The 22,175-nt window shown below is 39.5% G+C and overlaps 1 protein-coding gene and 1 long non-coding RNA gene across 3 annotated transcripts in view; both read right to left on the reverse strand.

The window, feature by feature from the left end:
• Positions 1-22,175, reverse strand: part of LOC129549091 (neutral amino acid uniporter 4) — a 45,115-nt gene that overhangs the window by 6,553 nt on the left and 16,387 nt on the right. For both annotated transcript variants that reach the window (XM_055416190.2, XM_088832425.1), the window contains 4 exons: positions 20,871-21,098; positions 18,028-18,126; positions 13,727-13,896; positions 2,881-3,050 (listed from right to left, as the gene is read on the reverse strand). In XM_055416190.2, the coding sequence (XP_055272165.2) occupies positions 2,881-3,050; positions 13,727-13,896; positions 18,028-18,126; positions 20,871-21,098 (667 nt within the window). The remainder of the gene's footprint in view (positions 1-2,880; positions 3,051-13,726; positions 13,897-18,027; positions 18,127-20,870; positions 21,099-22,175) is intronic.
• On the reverse strand, positions 56-2,874 carry LOC148773925 (uncharacterized). Its single transcript, XR_016036437.1, has 2 exons — positions 840-2,874; positions 56-693 (listed from the first exon to the last, which is right to left on the reverse strand). It is a non-coding gene; the product is annotated as an uncharacterized LOC148773925 (long non-coding RNA).

Below are 22,175 nucleotides of genomic sequence, written 5' to 3' on the forward strand. Positions count from 1 at the left end.
AATGTATCCTTAAGGTACAAAGTTGCCTCTGACATGGAAAAAAAAAAGCAATGGCAAAAAAGGTCCATTTTCTTGCATCCTAATGGTAAAAGCAGATATAGCAGAGAAAAAAATAAAATGCTTGATATTATAACATCAACAACACTCTAGCATGTAAATCTTTTTTAAAACTTATTTATTTTTAGTTTTGGTTGCGCTGGGTCTTCATTACCGCACACAGGCTTTCTCTAGTTGCAGCACGCAAACCTAAACTGCACGAACAGTGAATGATCCTCTCCATACACCTACTGACTCTAAGACAGAGTACTAGGGCACAAATGGTACTTATTTTTAGCTACTGTGACAACTAACTTAAATGACTCTGGGACGTCCTCTTAGTATTCTACAAACTACCAAAGCTATATGCTTTATGTAGTCATAGTTTACTAAAAGAAGAAAGCATAGTCTCAAATCCAAGGGCTTTTCAAATTAGAAACAGTGAAAGGATCAACGAATTGGACAATAACAGAAATAAGTAGTATTTAACATATTTTGCAGGCTCAATTCAAACACGGGATCAAAATACTGGTTTGAAATCAAAATTTAGCAGCTTTTTCTACAGGCCTGCCTTTAAAATAAAAGGCATTTATTGCAGTCCAAGTGGCCTCTGGCCAGTTGCTAGTCACTCTTCTCTCTTACCTGTGTAATGCCTACCTGCTGCTGCTGCTGCTGCTAAGTCACTTCAGTCGTGTCCGACTCTGTGTGACCCCATAGACAGAAGCCCACCAGGCTCCCCCGTCCCTGGGATTCTCCAGGCAAGAACACTGGAGTGGGTTGCCATTTCCTTCTCCAATGCCTACCTAGTAAGGGTCTACAGGGAACATGCAGGAAGAGCCTGACCCATCCTTTCAAGCTTTTGATTCCATGAAGAAGATGCTGTGAAACGGCGATTCAACACTAAATGGAGACCTGGACATAACTAATACAACCCAAGCTGATGGTTGTATTAGTTACAACCATACTTTGCAGATCTGTCCTGCAGACGTGGACTCAGCACCTGGAACGGACTATGGGGCCTGAAACGCGCAAACCCAGCTGGGCCTCCACTCCCCCTGCTGCTGCTGCACAGCCTGCTCTACGGACAGGACAAGGTTCCGCCAGCTCTCCACACGCCCATCAGTAAAGAGTCCACCCTAGGACATTTGCAAGTGCTTTGGATAACGGATACAAAACAGGTCTGTCATGAAAATCAGTTGACTTTAACTTGGAAGGACGTGCCAAAGATTTAAATGAAGGTCAATGTCCAATGATGTGTCTCAATGAAGTAGAAGGGCATATGACACGGCCTGTGTTCTCTGTCCAAAGCATGCTGTAAATATAGCCCTCACATTTGGTTAAACGGGCTTCTCTATTTTTAACTAAAAGAAAGAAGCGACAAAGAAAAGGCTGCAACTCTCGGTGCTATGTACTCAGCCCTTGAGGAAAAGCCCTGGCTTGTGGGAATAAATTCCTGGTGGCAGAGGTGCAGTCTGGTCTGGACCACAGCAGACAGGGAGCTCAACATAACAGTAGCCAATGTGCAGAAGTGGGTGAAGTTATTAAAATTCAGTAGCTAACCTTAAAAGGAGACATGCATTCAGAATAGAACTGCCTCACATCTCCTGATAAAAGGACTTTGCCTGAAATACGTCTTTTTATTTAGTACAGCTGTCAAAATGTCAATAAAAGTAATGTGTAAAGAATATTCTAAAACGTTTTAAAATAATTTTTTTCCTCCTGGGTGTTTCATTAGTCATTGGAGTATGGGTTTAATGACTTCATTCCTCAATGTGATTTCCCTTATTAGTTGACATATTTCATTTAAATAATTGCTTCGAAAAGTATGTCTTATCTATTTTATCTACTTTGCCCAGCTTTGCTGTTTCTTTGAACAAAATATAACACACCCAATTCTTTAAATCTAGGCATAAGCTCTACCCCAAGGTGCTCAATGAAATTTACAGAGTTGCCCAGAATTTCTAGTTCTACCATTCTCTAACTTTGAATGGGCCAAGATAGTTACTCAAATCTTCTCTAGAATTTCCAAAGCTGCTTGTCCCCCAATCACCAGTCACCTCGTCCTTGGTATCATCCTAGGCAATCCCGTCAGACATTGGTGTGGCAATCATCTTTCTCTTTGCAATTATAATAAAAGTGGTGACAAAATGATAGTATTAACAGCAACTTCTAACCACTTTGTTCATATTTTTAAATGTCTTATCTTCACTTCATTGTTGAGAAAAGAAGGGCTCAGAGAAGACCCAGCAAGGAAGTGGGAGACCTGAGTTTTGAACCATCAGGTCACCATGACAGTGCTACACCAAACTAAAGGCCCCTCTCCGTGAGTCTCCATGATTAATTCTACCTTGTGGGGCATTTTATAATAGGAAACAATAAGAAGAGATTATACACACTCCTTCAAATAATAAGTAAAATAAGCCACTGAAATTGTTTAAGACCAAAACAGAACAAAACCCATTTGTACAGGTAATCATGGAAAGCTGAACTGTTAAATATATAAAAGTTAGCAGATATAAAAAACTTCAGGAAAACTAGAAAGCCAAAGCAAAATGTTATCAATGATATAAAGAATCACTTATGCATCTGATTTAAATATACTTATATTTCAATCATGAGTGATATTATTTTGAAAATAATAATTCAGTTACTTGTTTTACGTGTGATAGGATCTGATTTATGATTTTCTTCTATATCAGTAGAATAACAGAATTTTAAACCAAAATGTATCCAGTTAGGTGAACAAAATTATTTCAAAAATATAAAAAATATACTTTAAGTAGTTTCATTAGAAGAAATTCAATAATAAAAATCATTATGATATAAGTGTGCAGTGATACTTACAAGTAATAGTAACCAAGAAGGACCTTATTGCAAATTCATAGATTTGCTTCCATTTAGCATGAAATCTGGATGTGACCACAGGGATAATTATCTCTGCTGGAACATAGAACTGAATTGAATAGGTCACAAAGATGCCGAAGGAATACAGAATTTTCACTGATTGATATAACCTGTTAAAAATTTTCAAAATTTAGTCATTCTTTTATTGCCAGCTTTACCAATATTTAACTAACCAATGAAATTATAAGACATTTAAAGTCTACAGCGTGATGATTTGATATACATTGTGAAAGAATTCCCACAAACGGAATTAATTAACAAACACATCCATCACCTCATGTATTTGTCTATTTTTTTCTGTTTTGGTGAGAACACCGATTCTGCTCTCAGCACACTTCAATCATACAATACAGTAATATCAACCAAGTCACCACATTTTACATTAGATGCTCAGACCTTATTCATCTTTTAACCGAAAGCCTGTATCGTTTTACCAAACTCTTCTCTTTTCCCCCCTCTACCAGCCCCTGGCAAACACCAATCTATTCTCTGTTTATCTAAGTCATAATAAAAATAAAAGAAATAAAATGAAAATAACCAAAATAAAAAGAAAGTTAGATTCATATTAAGACAAAGTGCGTGAGCAAAAACGAGACAACATGCATGAACCTGGCGGGCATTATGCTAGGTGAATACACCAGGGAGAAAAAGACAGGTACTGCAAGATATCACTAACATGTCAAGATTATAAACAGTTTTCCTAAACAGCTGCCAAACAAGAAAGAATTCAATTAAATCTCCTTCTATAATGTATTCATCCTAGGAGTGAAGAAGAAGGAAGAAAGCTGAGTAGAAACAGATTTGAAAATACTACAAACGGCAAAATTAAGGAAAGAAGAGGGCCTTAGGGCTAGGAACAACACAAACTCACTATTAAAAAGACCTCAAGATATATTTCTCACCTTGATGTTTAAAGTTTAAACATAAATGGTCAAGCTACTGAAATGTACAAAATAACCAAAAGACTCCTGCTTCATATACTTTGATACATAATTGTGGAGAACTGAATATTCTTATCAGTTTATTATTACAGTCCTTTTTTCTAATTACCTTTTAACTTACATGTTTTTAAAATATGATTAACAATATATCTAAAAATACATCACTATGCATATAGGTATAATAACTTTTCTATTGGTATAGAACAAATTACATAGGTTAAGAATCTGGTTATTATTAACACCACTCAGTAACATTAATTATATGTAATTACTATCATTTGATGTTACCCAGAGTAAAAACGGGAAATAAAATCATCACTATCTTTTTAGAAGCTGGCATATTTGTTAAGGATCCATCAAAGAGTAATACAGAAATCAGAGTGTTAAAGAGAAGCAATACAGTCTTTTAAAATCAACTATTCCGTTTTTATTTTTGTTTCAAGAACCTCTTAATTTCTACATTTCTATTAAAATTTCAAGTACTCTATTTTTCTATACTCAACTTTCCTACATGTTTATCAACCTTTGTTCTCATTTTGGTTTTAAGCATGTATCTGTGGTAATTGTCCATATGTACTAATCTTGGCCATATAAACTAACAGTTTCAGAAATGAAGAGCAAACTGTCTCTCAAAAGGATAAAAAACTTGATTAAAGTGATAGGGATTTGTCTTGAGGATATACAACAACATAAAACTTTTATTTTTCATTTTTTTTCATTGAAGGGTAATTGCTTTACAGATTTCTTTTTTGCTTTCTGTTAAGTATCACCATGAATCAGCCATAGGTATACATACATCCCCTCCCTCTTGAATCTCCCTCCCATCTCTCTCTCTATCCCACCCCTCTAGTTTGATACAGAGCCCTGTTTGAGTTCCCTGAGACACACAGCAAATTCCCGTTGGCTGTCTATTTTACATACAGTAATGTAAGTTTCCGTGTTACTCTCTCCGTACATCTCACCCTCTCCTCCCCTCTCCCAGGTCCGTAAGTCTGTTCTCTATGTCTGTTTCTCCACTGCTGCCTTGCAAATAAATTCACTGGTACCATCTTTCTAGATTCCATATACATGTGCTGCTGCTGCTGCTGCTAAGTCACTTCAGTTGTGTCCGACTCTGTGCGACCCCACAGACGGCAGCCCACCAGGCTCCCCCATCCCTGGGATTCTCCAGGCAAGAACACTGGAGTGGGGTGCCATTGCCTTCTCCATACATGTGCTAGTATATGATAGAGTGGGGTGCCATTGCCTTCTCCATACATGTGCTAGTATATGATATTTATCTTTCTCTTTCTGACTTACTTCACTCTGTATAATAGGCTCTAGGTTCATCCACCTTAATAGAACTGACTCAAATGTGTTCCTTTTTATGGCTAGGTAATATTCCATTGTGTGTATGTACCACAACTTCTTTATCTATTCATCTGTCGATGGACATCTAGGTTGCTTCCATGTTCTAACTATTGTACACAGTGCTACAATGAACATTGGGGTACACGTGTCTTTTTCAATTTTGGTTTCCTCAGGGTATATGCTTAGGAGTGGGAATGCTTGGTCACATGGTGGTTTTATTCCTAGTTTTTTAAGGAATCTCCATACCATCTTCCATAGAGGCTTATTAACTTACATTCTCCTCAACAGTGCAAAAATATTCCCTTTTCTCCACACCTTCTCCAGCATTTATAGTTTGTAGACTTTTTGATGATGGCCATTCTGACCTGTGTGAGGTGATACCTCATTGTAGTTTTGATCGGCATTTCTCTAATAATGAGCGATGTTGAGCATCTTTTCATGTGTTTGTTGGCCATTTCTATGTCTTTTTTGGAGAAATGTCTGTTTAGGTCTTTTCCCCACTTTTTGACTGAGTTGTTTGTTTTTCTGGTATTGAGTTGTATGAGCTGCTTGTATATTTTGGAAATTAATTCTTTGTCAGTTGTTTCATTTGCTATTATTTTCTCCCATTCTGAGGGCTGTCTTTTCACCTTGTTTATATTTTCCTATGCTGTGAAAAAGCTTTTAAGTTTAATCAGGTCCCACTTGTTTACTTTTGTTTTTATTTCTGTTACTCTGGGAGGTAGGTCATAGAGGGTCTTGCTATGATTTATGTCATTGAGTGTTCTGCCTATGTTTTCCTCTACGAGTTTTATAGTTTCTGGTTTTACATTTACAACTTTAATCCATTTTGAGTTTATCTTTGTGTATGGTACTTAGAAGTGTTCTAATTTCATTCTTTTACATGTAGCAGTTTTCCCAGCACCACTTATTGAAGAGGCTGTCTTTGCCCCATTGCATATTCTTGCCTCCTTTGTCAAAAATAAGGTACCCACAGGTGCATGGGTTTATTTCTGGGCTTTCTATCTCATTCCATTGGTCTATATTTCTGTTTTTGTGCCAGTACTATACTGTCTTGATGACTGTGGCTTTGTAGTATAATCTGAAGTCAGGAAGGTCGATTCCTCCAGCTCCATTCTTCTTTCTCAAGACTGCTTTGTATATTCAGGGTCTTTTGTGTTTCCACATGAATTGTGAAATCTTTTGTTCTAGTTCTGTGAAAAATGCCATTGGTAATTTGATAAGGATTGAACCTGTAGATTGCATTTGGCAGTATAGTCATTTTCACAATATTGATTCTTCCTATCCAGGAACATGGAATATCTGTTTATCTTTGATTTATTTCATTAGTATCTTATAATTCTCTGTGTACAGTTCTTTTGTCCCCTTAGGTAAGTTCATTCCTAGATATTTTATTCTTTATGTTGCAATGGTGAATGGATGGGATTGATTCCTTAATTTCTCTTTCTGATTTTTCATTGTTAGTATATAGAAATGCAAGCAATTTCTGTGAATTGATTTTGTATCCTGCAATTTTGCTAAATTTACTGATTAGCTGTAGCAATTTTATGATAGTATCTTTAGGGTTTTCTATGTACAGTATCATGTCATCTGCAAACAGTGAGAGCCTTTTCTTTTCTGATCTGGATTGCTTTTATTTTTTTTCTTTTCTGATTGCTGTAGCTAGGATTTCCAGAACCATGTTGAGTAACAGTGGTGAAAGTGGGCACGTTTGTCTTGTTCCTGATCTTAGGGGGAATGCTTTCAGTTTTACACCATTGAAAATAATGTTTGCTGTAGGCTTATCATATATGGCCTTTACTATGTTGAGGTACGTTCCTTCCATGCCCATTTTTTGAAAAGTTTTAATCATAAATGGGCGCTGAATTTTGTCAAAGGATTTTTCTGCATTTATTGAGATTATCATATGGCTTTTATCTTTCAATTTGTTAATCTGGTATATCACATTGATTTGCGTATAGTGAAGAATCCTTGCATCCCTGAAATAAACCCAACTTGATCACAGTGTATAAGCTTTTTAACCTGTCTTCAACAACATAAAACAACTTTTAAATAACAAATGGAACAACTTAAAAGGTATTTTAAAACTCAGTGTCAAAGTTCTTGAAAGTTAGAAGATAGGTTCTATTCTCTGTATAACCACTCATGCATTTAGGAGGGGATAGACACTTATTAAATATTAGTTAAATTAATATTAATGATAAAAATGGGTGTGAATAGTAATTCTTGAAACTACATTTAATCAATATCACAAATAACAATACTTGAAAAATAAGATGACTCTTGCTTGAAAACAAAATCGGTTATACTGATAGCTAAGAAATGTAATATCTTGGTAAAGACCAGAAATAAATATATATTTTTTAAATAACTACTTTGCAGTCAATATATAGAATCAGATGATAGGGGAGAAAAACAACTAAATGTTCCAGTGAAAACACAAGTTTTGAAAACATTAGAGTTCAAAAATTACAAAGTTTCCCTTCTTTTCCCCATATTGGCTAATAAATCAACACTTAACCTAAACTTATCTATACAGATATGAATACTTATTTTTTTACGTTAATCTGGGAAATAAGGGGCTGACTGATTCTCTCGAGGTTGAAAACAGAAGCTATTCTTGGAAATAATCTAACAATTCACCTTCCCTCTTGGACTTTTCATGATCCTCAAGAATCTCAAGTGTTCAGCTCTGTCAAGAAGTCTTTTTGAAAAACAGCTACAGTCCAGATCAAGAACCTCACCCCATTCTAAGCTAAAAATAACTAAACAGGACAACTAACTATTTATTTAGTGATGCCATGGTTGGATATGGTATTACCGACTCGATGGACTGAGTTTGAGCACGCTCCAGGAGATGGGGAAGGACAGGGAAGCCTGGCGTGCTGCAGTCCACGGGGCTACAAAGAGTCCGACACGACCGAGCGGCTGAACAAGTGTTACCCAGTATTCACCACTAGACTGGATGCTTTAAACCGCGGGACGTTTGAGGAGCGTTCCCCAGAATGTAAGCAATATGAAGAGAACCTTCTCTGCTCGCTGCTGCATCTCTAATGCTTGGGAAAAGCTCCAAGCACATAAAACGCATACAGCAAGAATCCGCTAGATGACAGATGAATTTGATAGACGCCCTTCTTTTTTAACTTAATAATATTTTACTGTGATGAAAAAAGAAGACAGGCAGAAGAAAGGAAAGGCAGAGGTCATTTCAGCCAGGATTCCTAGATATAGGCAACTTTAATATTAGAAGAATATCATTAAGAATTTCTGAGGGTGAGAATGGAAGAAAGAGTTCAGAATATACAAATCTTCTTTATCCTGTTTCCTTATATTTCTCTACATCTTTATTTCCTGTGTCTCTTGGTGAGTCCATTCTTGCCTAAATATTTTCATCTTAGGTAACAAATTCCTCAGAGGTCAACTCCCAGATTTCTTGGAAGGATCAATTAAGACAGCTTGATTATCTGCCACTATTTGTCAGCTCTATTTCCCAGAATATTCAACCTCCTATTTCCTATATGCTATAAACAGGAATTCAGGCTTAAGATTCTTTTCTGTTTTGTGGGGAATGTGAAGTCCCAGTTCATTTATCTAAATAAATTAAAATATCTACCCCACATCTACCCTGTTCTTACATGCTTCTCTCCTGTTTGAATTTTCCCTATCCAATGTGTGCTTCAAAAGGATTCCGTGAGATGGAAGAAGTCACTTCACTGCTTCTCAATGTCTGTTTCTCTGAAAACTTAACATACCCTTGATATCTCTTACGAGAAGAACGTCTGCTATTTGCGTTACTCTAGTGGACATCCTGGGAAAACACTGCCAAAACACCATTCAATTAAGACCAGCAGTTACAGGGGAAACACTTTTATACCCAGAATACTACCTAACGAACACTTACGAAGTGCTGAACAATGTGCATCACAAACCCAGAAATGCAGGTATCTGCCTGCAGGTGCCCATGTTTTAGCTCAGAACCCTGAATTCACTTGATTGCTTAGTCGCTCGGTTGTGTCTGACTCTGTGAGGCTCCTTGGACTGTAGCCTGCCAGGCTCCAAGAACACTGGAATCGGTTGCCATTTCCTCCTCCAAGGGATCTTCCCGACCCAAGGATCGAACCCACATCTCCTGTGTCTTCTGCATTGCAAGAGGTTCTTTAACCCCTGAGCGATCGGGGAAGCCCAATTTACTTTATTATCATCTTTAAAATATACCCTTTACTTCAAAAGCTAAATGCACTACCTTAAACAATATCACTCATAACTAGTTTTAAAAGACGATGCCTCACTAAGATTGAAGGTAATAAGTAATTAATAACATGGAGTCACTCTAATCCATACTTGCTTTATTCTGGGGCAGCTCTCTAATTCAACCTTTTCTTGTAGGGATACCCCACATGCGAAGACTTGACTCACTGGAAAAGACTCTGATGCTGGGAGGGATTGGGGGCAGGAGAAGGGGACGACGGAGAATGAGATGGCTGGATGGCATCACCGACTCGATGGACATGAGTTTGAGTGAACTCTGGGAGTTAGTGATGGACAGGGAGGCCTGGCGTGCTGTGATTCATGGGGTCGCGGAGAGTCGGACACGACTGAGTGACTGAAGTGAACTGAACTGAACCCCACATGAACTCTGAGACGTTAAGTCAACATGGCATCAAAAGCCCTTTACAGTTTCTCATGGCTGGTAGCTGGGTTCCCTAGGCTCCTGTGACAGTCATTGGCTTTCATATCTGAGGCAGGAATTAGGTGGGCTCCTGCTTAACATTTCTCAGGACCAAAAAAAGAAAAGGGCTTCAGGCTGGACACTCTACAGCTAGCCTGCTGTTTGCATTTCCTGAGACAGGAGATGGGGGGGCTCCAGATTATGTATTTACAACCAGCCTCCTCTTTGCACTTTGAAATAGAAATAACAGAAAGAGGGAAAACAGCCAGGCTATGTCTTCTGTGGACACCTTAAGGTAACAGTCATGGCAGAAACAGGGAGGGGTAAACCCTGTTTTCATAAAGGATCAAGAGGTCTTATCTTTCCCATCCTTGGGGCAAAGGAGACATTGAACATGTGCAGGAAAACTCCTCGGGGTCAAAGGAGGGGCACCCCCATAGTATGTGATGACAAGGCTGCCTTATAGTCCTGTGGGCTGGAATCCACACCAGAAAATGGATTCCGGCCCAGGACTGGCGGGCTACAGTCCACGGTGTTGCATATGCTATGGGGGAGGGTCCTAGGGTAGGTCAGGTGTGGAAAAAGAAACCAGATAATTGGCCCAAAGTAAACAATGACCCAGAAGAACAGCCCTGTATGAATGCCTTAACGGCCTCTTTGCAATGCTCCTCCGTGCTAAGGGGGACACCCCACCCCTTCCCTCTGGCTGTGCATCTCTGCCTCACTTCTATCTCAGCTACACAAACTTTCTCCATTCGGCCCTCGCACTTGCGATTGTGTTGTGTGTCTAATAATAAACTTTGTATCTCTTTTCACAGTTTTTGCCTCCTTGAGGAATGCACTTCAATCGGGGCAAGAGGTTCTAGCCTCTAACTCTTGTTGATCTAGGGGCTAGTTTCATCCAGGCTCAGTTCAGTTCAGTTCAGTCACTCAGTCGTGTCCGACTCTCTGCGACCCCATGAATCACAGCACGCCAGGCCTCCCTGTCCATCACCTCATCCCATTTCTGGGCAGGGAACTAAGATCTCGCTTCACATCAGCGCTCACTGCTGTCTCTCCAAGATCAATACCCAGCCAATAAAGAGTACACTACAAATGGCAACCCACTCCAGTATTCTTGCCTGGAGAATCCCAGGGATGGGGGAGCCTGGTGGGCTGCCGTCTATGGGGTCGCACAAAGTCGGACACGACTGAAGCGACTTAGCAGCAGCACACATTCTCTAAACTGCTCGGCCTACTGCCTGAAGCACAAGAAGGGGAAGGAAAAGGGGACTCATACATAACAATTCAAGATAGGAATCTCTGAGATAACCCCATGATTATCCTAGTCCAAACTTCTCATTTTGGAAGATTATCATTATAAAAGACAACCGCCTTCTCTCCAGTATCCCTCAGCCATGGCTAGTATTTTAACTGTCCTGGTTGCAGAGAACTCGCTTCCCAATGCAGAAGATGTAAGAGACGGGATGGGGGGGGGGGTGGTTTGATCACTAGGTTGGGAAAATCCCCTGGAGAAGGGTATGACAACACACTCCAGTATTCTTTCCACGGACAGAGAAGCCTGGTGGGCTACAGTCAATTGGGTCGCTAGGAGTCGGACATGACTGAAGCAAGTGAGCACACACGCACAGCTGCAGACCATAAAGACTGTAGGCCACAAAAGGCATGTCTGCACAAGAAGGTGTTACTCAACAGCAGTTCTCTAAAGGGAAGTATCTTGACTTGCTTTCCTGTTTTGTACAGATTTTTGCTTCCGAGGATACAAGGCTCCCCCTTCTAAATAAAAAGCAGGTGTCTAACCAGGCTTTCCTGAACAGAAACTATGATCTTGTCGACTAAAAAAATAGTCACAACATGAAAGTGGAGAGTTGTTTTATTTGATAGTCTGTTTTTAATTAAGGCTTATAATGAGTTCCTTTCTAACTGGGGAGCCATAGCAATTAGGGAACAAGTCTAAGGTGGGAAGTGGGTGCAGAAAAAGGGAAGGATTAATTAGAGCCACTGCAGGGACAGCACCACCCCCTTGAGGTTTAGCTGTGAAAACCAAAAGCATGCCCTCCACCTCCATGTCCACTGCTACTTCGCCAGGTTCCTAGCTCCCTGGGGAGAGGAGCATCTCAACTTGATGCGCAGGCACTCCCATCTCGGTATCTTCCCCCTTAAGACTTTCTCTAGATACGTTCATATATAAGGGTAGGGGAGAATTCTGAGATCGTTTCCCCACCTACATCTTATACTACTTGTCAACTTTACTTATAAATTTGCTTTTAGGATTTAGTCTAAACATTACTTCAAGTGGAGAAATGTATGATTGTTTTCTAGACACTGTACTATCTTTGAAAGAGAAACTAAACTACCATAATTCTTAGCGTTGATCCTCTTATATTAAGCTGTTTGTCTATACTCCATACTAAACTATTACAAAAAAGAAAAAAGGAGCACTTTTGAAGGAAACAAAATTATATTATCAACTATAAAACAGGTTAATGAAATAAATGCAAAACAGTCACATGTCTTGTTTGTAGTCAGGTCTCCACCTTGAAACAAATGTATAACACTGAAATGGATCCATCTTGGAATGCCTTCCTAAATATATCATAGCTAAAGTAAAACTGTAATTAAAAAAAAAGATAAACACACGGCATATGCGAGACTTGTGCAACTGGAAACTACACTAGGGACTTTCTCCCTATCATAAACAGTTCCCTACACACACTTGTTCTAACAACATTTTGGCCTCCAATGAGGACCCAGGGTTCACATGACTACTGAACAGCAATCAAACTCTCATCAGGAAGCCAATCAAAATATTTAAGGTTTCACAGACTTCCATCCAAACAGCTAAAGGAGCCGCATGATATTAGGTCAGCATTTATTCTTTGCATTTATCAAAACTAAGGAGTTACTTTCCATTTAATAAATAAGGGAGCAAGTCTACATCATAATCACTGCCAATATCTTTATTAAATCTCCAAAGATCAATCTCTGGAAGAAGAAAAAGACTCTACATATTGCTTCATTTAGAAGAATATGGTTCTAATATCAAAGAGAATATTAAGATACACCACACTATTTACAGTTGACCCTTGATCAATGCAGGGGTTGGGGTCTGACCCTGCATATAACTTCTGATTCCCCCAAACTTAGCTACTAATAGCCTGCTACTGACTAGAAGCCTTACTGACAAACAGTCAATTAACTCATATCTTGTATGTTACAGGTACAACTACATATATTTTATATATTCATGACATACCTTTTTTATATTTCTAGGCTATGCAGTTTGTGAGTTTTTTCAAATTGTCATGAATCTCAAAAAATTTTCTAACATGTTAACTGAAAAAAACCCATATAAGTGGACCCATGAAGTTCAAACCCCTGCTATTCAAGGGTCAACTGGATAATGTGTCCTGTGTTCAGAAAGGACTGAGGCACATACAGTATTAAAGCTGACCACTAAAACCATGAAGGCCATAAGTGATGGGTTACATGATTTTATCAGAAACCCAGAATGTTAGATTTTTGGCAGCAAGGATAAGTATTAAATTTTTTATTAAACTGAGTCCATATTAAAAGAATTCATGTTTTACCTGTTATCCAAATTTGGAACAACCTGTAATTTTTAATATTTTAACAATATGCCACAAAAAGTCAGATGATCTCCTCTGAAGATTATGAAAAAATTTAGATTACACAAATAAAGAAACCACAGTAAAGATTTTAAATGTTTAAATCATAAAACTAAAAATACCGCTTTATCATAAAACACTAGTAAATTATATTTATAAAATATACAAATTAGGTTAAGAAACTCTTGTCTACCTACCACACATCTTGGGGAAGATTTAAAGTGATGCTGCCTTTGATATCATCGTGGAAACACATATATCCCAAAGTAGCTAATGTGACATACAGCACTGTGACAATCCCCATGCCAATATTCAGTGCTTGAGGGAAGCGTTTTGATTCTTTCATTTGATTTTCCAGTGGAAGGACCTAAGAAGAGAATGAAAGTAAATGAAAACAATATAGCACCCACCTGATAGGTGGCCAGATTAATCTTTCTATAGTATATGTAACACGTAATCGTTGATGTATTTTTCTAAATATTACATATTTTTCCACACTACAGATTTTTTAAATTCCTAAAATAAAAAGATTTAAAATCAGCTCTTAATACGCAAAACTGTCAGGTATTTTTAAAAATAAACTTTCTACTTCGGAATAATTTTAAGATTCACAGAAAAGGTGCAGAGATAAACAGAAGACTCCCACACACTCCTGACCAATTTCTCCTTTTAACATTTCACACAACCAAAGCACATGTGTTACAACTAAGAACCCGTATTGGGACATTACAATTAAACTCCAAACTTTGTTTGGATTTCAACAGTTTTCCCACAAATGTCCTTTTTCTGCTCCAGGGTCCCGGCCAGGACAGCACCGTGCATTTTGCCATCATGTGTCCTGAGTTCCTCGGGTCTGGGGCAGTTTGTTGGTCCTTCCTTACTGTTGATTACCTTGACAGTTTCGAGGAGCATGGTTATGTATTTGGCACACTGCCCCTCTATTAGTTGTCTGATGTCTTTCTCATGGCCAGATTGGGATTATAGGTTTCAGAAAAGTACACCATGGAAGTGCGATGCCCTTCCTAACACATGCTGTCAACATGATTCATCGCTGGTGAAGTTCATTTTGATACCCTGGTTAAGGCAGTGTTTACCAGTAAAGTTCTGCTTATAAAGTTCTTTCCTTCCTCCTCCTCATACTCTATTCATTAGAAGTAAATCACTACAGGCAGCCCACACTCCAGGGACTGGGGGGATTAAGCTACAACTCCTCGAGGATAGTATCTACATAAGCTATTTGGAAATCTACCCTGTGTGCTTATTTATTTAATCACATATATGTATTCATAGGGATTCATATATATTTGTTTTATAGTTTACTACTGCTTATTTTGTTACTACTACCATTCCAGCTTCGGTCATCATGAGTTCTATCCGGTGAGGTCCTTTGTCCTTTTGATGTGCATCTATTCTTTCGTTTTTTGAGCACTTCCCTACTTTCTGCCAGGGTTTCCCAGCGGGCACTAATGGGTACAGAACCTGCCTGCCAGTGCGGGAGATGCAAGAAGCGGGGTCAACCCCTGGGTCAGGAAGATCCCTGGAGAAGGGAATGGCAACCCACTCCAGTATCCTTGCCTGGAAAACACGGAACAGGAACCTGGCAGGCTACAGTCCATGGGGTTTCAGAGTCAGACACAACTGTGCAACCAACACACACACACACACATACTCTCTGGCACTACAATATGCTCCAGACACACCTTGAATTTCCTTGCTTCCGTCCTGTCATCAGCCATTTATCCAAAAATCTTTGTTTCCTTTGCTGGAGAATCAGATTTAGAACTCAGGATCGGGGTGCTAAGTGGGCTCAGTGCTCCTGGGTGCCACTGCTTTCAGCTCTCTCAGCAGACGCAGTTAGTAGGCATGCGTGCACACACTGACCCAAGTACACACATGTCTGCAACTGCTTCTCTATCTATCCATGTGCATCTGTCGTCTGTCAGTTTAATGAGACGAAAGTGTGAAGTGTGAAAGTCACTCAGTCGTGTGTGACTCTTTGCAACCCCATGGACTCCTCTGTCCATGGAATACTCCAGGCCAGAATACTGGAGTGGGTAGCCTTTCCCTTCTCCAGGGGATCTTCCCAACCCAGGGATTGAAACAAGGTCTCCTGATTGCAGGCAGATTCCTTACCGTCCGAGCCACCAGGGAAGCCCCAATGAGATGAATAAGTATTTACATTATGGGGGGGGGGTACTTTTTTAAAAAAAGGGCCAATTTAAAAGTTAAATTTGTAAGCAAATCTCTGGAGGTTTTGGGCATTCAAATTTGACCACACAGTAAAAGACACTAAGTAATAATAAGTATTTACTGAGTGTTTACAATGTGCCAGGTATTTTTCTAAAAGCTTAGCATATAGGATCTCACACAGTCCTCACAATAACGTCATGAGACAATAACTAATATTATCTCCGCTTTTCAGGTGAGTTGGGTAGGTCCATGTGAGAACTGTGAGTGAGTAACAGAAAACGAAGAGTACACAAGTCATATGCTCAGAGAAAACCCAGACTGAAAGGGGAAGCTAAAGTCAGGATGGTGCCAGTGCAGCCAGGAAAGGAGGAAGGGAAGGAAACGGACACTACGGAGGCTCCATCTGCGTGAAGCAGCGTCACCTGTTTCACACATAACCTCATTTATGGAGCTGATCTGGGGAAATACAAAAAGAAGACTCAATACGTCTTAATTGCTGACTGGAATGGGGAAACCAGGGACCCATTGAAAAGAAATACTCCAGTGTTTCAAGTTTGAGCAACCAAAAGTAAAACTAAAAGAAAGAGAGAAATGAGAAAGTGAAACTGATTTTATACAAAAAAGAAAAAGTATGTGTCAGACTTCAGAACTGCGGAATCTGAGATGTCAGAGGAACAACACGTAACTGGAAATGTCCAATAGCTTTACTATAGCTTACTAGTTAAAGCAGAAATGAAAATCTACAATTATGTCTCTAACAGGGATAAATGGAGCTTCTAAGAATTAGTAAGAATTCTGTAAAGGAGAATTCAGAGAGAGCAGAAACCCAACTAAAATCGCATAAAATTGTCTCAGTTCTATTTTGTCTGTGGTTCATACAAACAGATGTTTATCAGTGGTTCTGCTCCACACCAAACATCAGACTATGAAATATAAGCTTTGGCCTTTCACTGTGGTTGCTAAGTCGTGTCTGACTCTGCGACCCCATGGACTGTAGCACACAGGGCTTCTCTGTCCTTCACTATCTCCCTGAGTTTGCTCAAACTCATGTCCATTGAGTCAGTGATGCCACCCAACCACCTCGTCCTCTGTTGCCCCCTTCTCCTCCTGCCCTCAATCTTTCCCAGCATTAGGGTCTGGGTCACTGGAGAAGGACCAGGGAGAAGAGGATGGCAAACCACTTCAGTATTGCCCTGAGAAACCCATGAACAGTATGAAAAGACAAAAAGACATGGTCTTTTGACCAAGATCAGATGTAGTAGGGGGGCTTCCCGGGTGGCACAGTGTCAAAGAATCCACCTGCCAACGCAGCACACACAAGAGACGCAGGTTTGCTCTCTGAGCCGAGAAGATCGCCTGGAGGAGGAAACGGCAACCCAGAGCAGTATTCTTGCCCGGAAAATTCCATGGACAGAGGAGCCCGGCAGCTTACAGTCCACGCGGTCACAAAGAGTTGGACATGACCAACTGACTGAGCACACAAACAGCAATATTCTATTTTGCCCAAATCTATACATTCTAGGCTTTCAATGAGTGGGAAGCACCTTTTTAAAATTTTTTGGCCACACCTCATGGCATTTGGCATCTTATCTCCTCAACCAGGGACTGAATCCGCACCCCCTGAACTGGAAGTTTGGTGTCTTAACCACTAGGCCACAAGGACGTCCCTGAACTGGAAGCATCTTGAATGGAAATATTTAGGATCTCAGAATCCTCACAATGTTTGTATCTCTTGGTAGCTTCATGATAACATCATTTCACGAAACAAATATGATATGTATAAATCTAGAAAGAATTTATGTTTAACTCTTATGTAATAGTAAACTTTATAACAATTTCAATTCATTTCTAATCATCTAGTCTATAAGATACGATGTTTGGGATCTGTCTAAATATAACCCAGACTTGACAGAGTAGAGTGACTATAGATCAGACAAAATTAACCATGAGTTAATGGTTTTTGAAGCTGGGTAATGCTTACAGAGGAGTTCATCACACTATATAGGTTTGAAAATTTTCACAACAAAATATTAAAAATCATCTATTCTAATGCTCTCATTTTACTTATTAAGAAAATTATCCAAGATAAAACATGGATGAACTCCTGGTTAGTAGAGGAACTAAACTGTAATTCAAGATTATCATACCAAAATGCAAATCATTTTCTAGGAATACAAAAATAGAAACAAACAACAACAAAAAAAAAAAAACCAGAAACAGGAAAGAAAACAATACTGAACTGAACTGAAAGTAAGTCTCTGTGTTGACTTAAGATTTTAAAAAATAACAATAAAAACTAAATCCTTACCACTCCTATGCCTTCAAAAGCGAATACAGCAGTACCAAAAAACAGGGGGTATTTTTTCCAACCAGCCACTATTGGAAGGTTGTGGGGATCTGGCATATTCTGGAGAAGAAACAAAAAATAAGATAAGTTACTTACTTGTTTGAAACAATTTAAAGCAGAAGAGTGAAATCATATACTTATGAGCCTCACGCTAGCAAATGTGGATTATAAATGTGAATAATTCTTTCAATAAAAAGTTTAAGCATCCTATGTTAAATGTAGCCAAGCTGTCAGGATTCTACTGCCAGAAGCAATTGTCTCCCGGAGCCCACACGTTCCAGCTGAGCTAAACACTCCTGATTACTGCTTCCACCTGTAAGGCCCAGGCTGTTCTCACGGGGCATGGCTCCTGCCACAGCAGGAAACACGCAAGCACATTCAACACCTGAGCTGAGAGCCATGCGATCAGTTATCAACCACTGCTGGCAGTGTCCAGTGAAACTCATCCCACTCCACTTTCACTGCTCTTTTGGTTTCTAGGACTGCCCAACTGTGGCTTTCCGCCTCATAGCCCTGCGTGGCTCCCCAGCTCCTGGTTTCGGTGTTTGACTCTCTGACCTGACGATTGCCTTCACTCTCATTATTTGTGCACAAGCCTGGACTCTGGCTTCGATGACTTGGTCTGACTCACAGAGCCTTGTTCCAACCCTCACTATCTGGAGACCTACAGTCTGCACATCTTGTTCAAGGTGTCTGGGTCCAAAGTGGCTAGTTCTTCCAGCTACCCCAAGTCCCCTCACCAGCCTGTGTTCTCTGCCTTACCAGACGGGAAGTGGAACTCAAGGCCGGTGAAAAGGATGAACAAAGACACTGAAGTGTGGCAGCACAGGGATAACTGGGGAAATAAGAGGGGTCTGCTGCTGCTGCTCAGTCACTTCAGTCATGTCCGACTCTGGGATTCTCCAGGCAAGAACACTGCAGTGGGTTGCCATTTCCTTCTCCAATGTGTGAAAGTGAAGTCGCTCAGTCGTGTCCGACCCCTAGAGACCCCACGGACTGCAGCCTACCAGGCTCCTCCATCCATGGGATTTTCTAGGCAAGAGTACTGGAGTGGCTTGCCATTGCCTTCTCCGAAGAGGAGTCTAGAAAACCTTTATTTTCTTGGGCTCCAAAATCACTGAAGATGGTGACTGCACCCATGAAATTAAAAGATGCCTGCTCCTTGGAAGGAACATTATGACCAACCTAGACAGTGTATTACAAAGCAGAGACATTACTTTGCCGACAAAGGTCCACCACCTGGTCAAAGCTATGGTTTTTCCAATAGTCATGTGAGGATGTGAGAGCTGAACCATAAACAAATCTGAGCGCCAAAGAATTGATGCTTTTGAACTGTGGTGTTGGAGAAGACTCTTGAGAGTCCCTTGGACTGCAAGGAGAGCCAACCAATCAATCCTAAAGGAAATCAGTCCTGAATATTCATTGGAAGGACTGATGTTGGAGCTGAAGCTCCAATACTCTGGCCACCTGATGTGAAGAACTGACTCATTGGAAAAGACCCTGAAGCAGGGAAAGATTGAAGGCAGGAGAAGGGGAAGACAGAGGATGAGATGGGTGAATGGCATCACTGACTGGATGGACATGAGTTTGAGCAAGCTCCAGGAAGTGGTGATGGACAGGGAGGCCTGGTGTGCTGCAGTCCATGGGGTTGCAAAGAGTCGGACACGACTGAGCAACTGAACTGAGAAAACCTGAAGCACAAGTAGAACCGTGCGACATAATGGTGACACATGACGAGAAACACGTTAGGGTCAAAATGGAAAATTAAAATGTGTGGGCTGCTGGGTAATACCAAACTGTCCTCCAAGGCTCACAAGCTTCCCTCCACCTAAGGAACACACGTTTCTGCTCCACTAACTCCTCGATGTCCAACCAAGGGGTCAGGAACTCTAGAGAATCTTAAGAGGTCTTCCCGCTTCTCCTCTTCCACTCACATGCGCTATAACAACGAGTCCATGGGCTTTGGAATTCAGACAGGGCAAAACAGAGACTCAGCATAAGAGAACTCGTCTTGGAGTGCTAATGGAGAGTTTAGGACACCTACTTTGGCAGCAATGTCTAAAAAGTCTAATTGCATCAGGAAAGAACAAAACAAGGATTCCCTACCTTTTTTGAGTCATTGGCCCCAGTGAGAGATGAAAACTATACAGCTGCCCAGTGGAAAATGCACACATACATACAGAAACACTGAATCTTATCAATAATTTTAAGGGATTTGCAGATCCCCTGGATCCCCTCAACAGATTATTTTAAGGAAACTGAGTTAAATATCTCCAGACTACTGATGATGAACTCAGTTGCGGTCACTGCAGAAAGAGATTACAGCCCAGGGTAGTGGCAGTGAGCTGAAGCTGCAGCGGCAAATAAAGCTTCAGGCGTGAAAGAAAATCATAACATCACAGCTAGACTCCCATCTCCTGTGATTGGTTTAAGTCTTAAAGGAATAAACAAGACACTGATGAGTTCTTTATTTCCTGTTAGGCAGTGTACTAGGGCAGGGTCCTGAATCTCACAACTCTAGTAGGGCAGGCATTACTATGTTCTGAGGCAACACCATACAGCTCAGAAGCATACTGACCAAGATTCAAAACCAGATCTGACTACAAAGCCTATGCTTTCATCCTCTATGCCATATACTTCTTCAGCTAAGCAGTATCCCCCAAAAGAAAACCTGATTATCTCCTAGGTGACACATATGAAGTAGGGTCTTTACTCATCATCACTTTTACCTCTAAAGTAAAAAAAAAAAAAAAAGTTTACTTGTTAAAAAACACACGACATAGTTAAAAACATGTTATACTTACCCTTACAACATACTGATAAATTATCACAAGACTGACAGCCATGGATATGTTGGCAAGGAATGAAAGCACAAACAGATTCTTGAGCTCACGAATGAAGACCAAAAGAATTAAAAATGGAAGAAAGCAAAGCATATATATCCTTAGGTCAATACTTCTTCTCTCACATGGACTTGATGAATTGGTACTATTCAAAACAAACACTTTACTCTCCAGGAACTCTTCGTGAACCTATACAGGATTACCAGGAGAATAAGGAAGAGGGAAAACAAAAACTTCCATTAACTTATAAGCACGAAGGAGAAATATAAAGAAAACTATAATCTATATACACTCTATGATAAATTCCTTTGCAATAAATAAAATACATAGTTTCAAGACAATCTAGCAACCTAGAAATATATATATATATATATATATATATATAATTTAGGGATAATTAAAATAGAATAGTCTTCTTTGCAAAATAACTTTATCATACTGTGAAAACAAAGTTCACTAGAAACTTGTGAGGACAGACTTGCTAAACCATTTTGAAGCTCTGTGACTGTGACACTCATGATGCCTGCAAAGGCTCAATCTGCTTCTGAGATGATCAAAAGTAGAAGAATGCTTATCTAGAATGGCCATTGGGAGTTCTATTAACACAGTTTTTTCAAAGCAGAAAACAATCTCCAAGTGCCTTTTAGAAATGTACAGTAATCAAGATGCCCAGAATGTACAGAAATCAGAGCCCAATTTTAAAGGTATTCTATAAAGCAACTGTTGATGAATTAGTATCACTGTCAATAAATATTTATTAACAATCAGTTATCTTCTGCATGCTAGACAATAAATTTTTGTCAGAGCAAAAAGCTTCTATAAGATAAACCAACTTTACCTCAAAATTTATTCAGCTATTTCTATAAACCAATATTTAGCTTTCAAAAGAGATTCCATAATTTATAGTCTCCATATATTAAAAATTGTCCCTGATTCAATTAAGCAAATAGTCCAACTTACAAAAATAGAAATGAAATTATAGAGGACTTTAAAAATAATCTTAAAAACTCACAGAAGAGGCAGATTGTACTAAAATAAAAATATCAGTGAAAATCTATTTGCCCCAAACACTGTACCCTCCTTTGAACATAATGACATTATCACGTCTCTGAATATATAAATTAAGAACCAAAACTTATAGTAATAACAGAAAGTATTTTCTGAGTACTTTGTATGTGTCAGGTACTGAACTTTACTCTCCAGGAACCCTTCATGAACCTATACAGGATTACCAGTAGAATAAGCAAGAGTGGAGGAAAAAACTGC

This window comes from Moschus berezovskii, chromosome 25, assembly GCF_049115385.1.
Source record: "Moschus berezovskii isolate FMDL1 chromosome 25, NW_MosBer_1.0, whole genome shotgun sequence".
In the NCBI taxonomy this organism is placed as follows: domain Eukaryota; kingdom Metazoa; phylum Chordata; class Mammalia; order Artiodactyla; family Moschidae; genus Moschus; species Moschus berezovskii.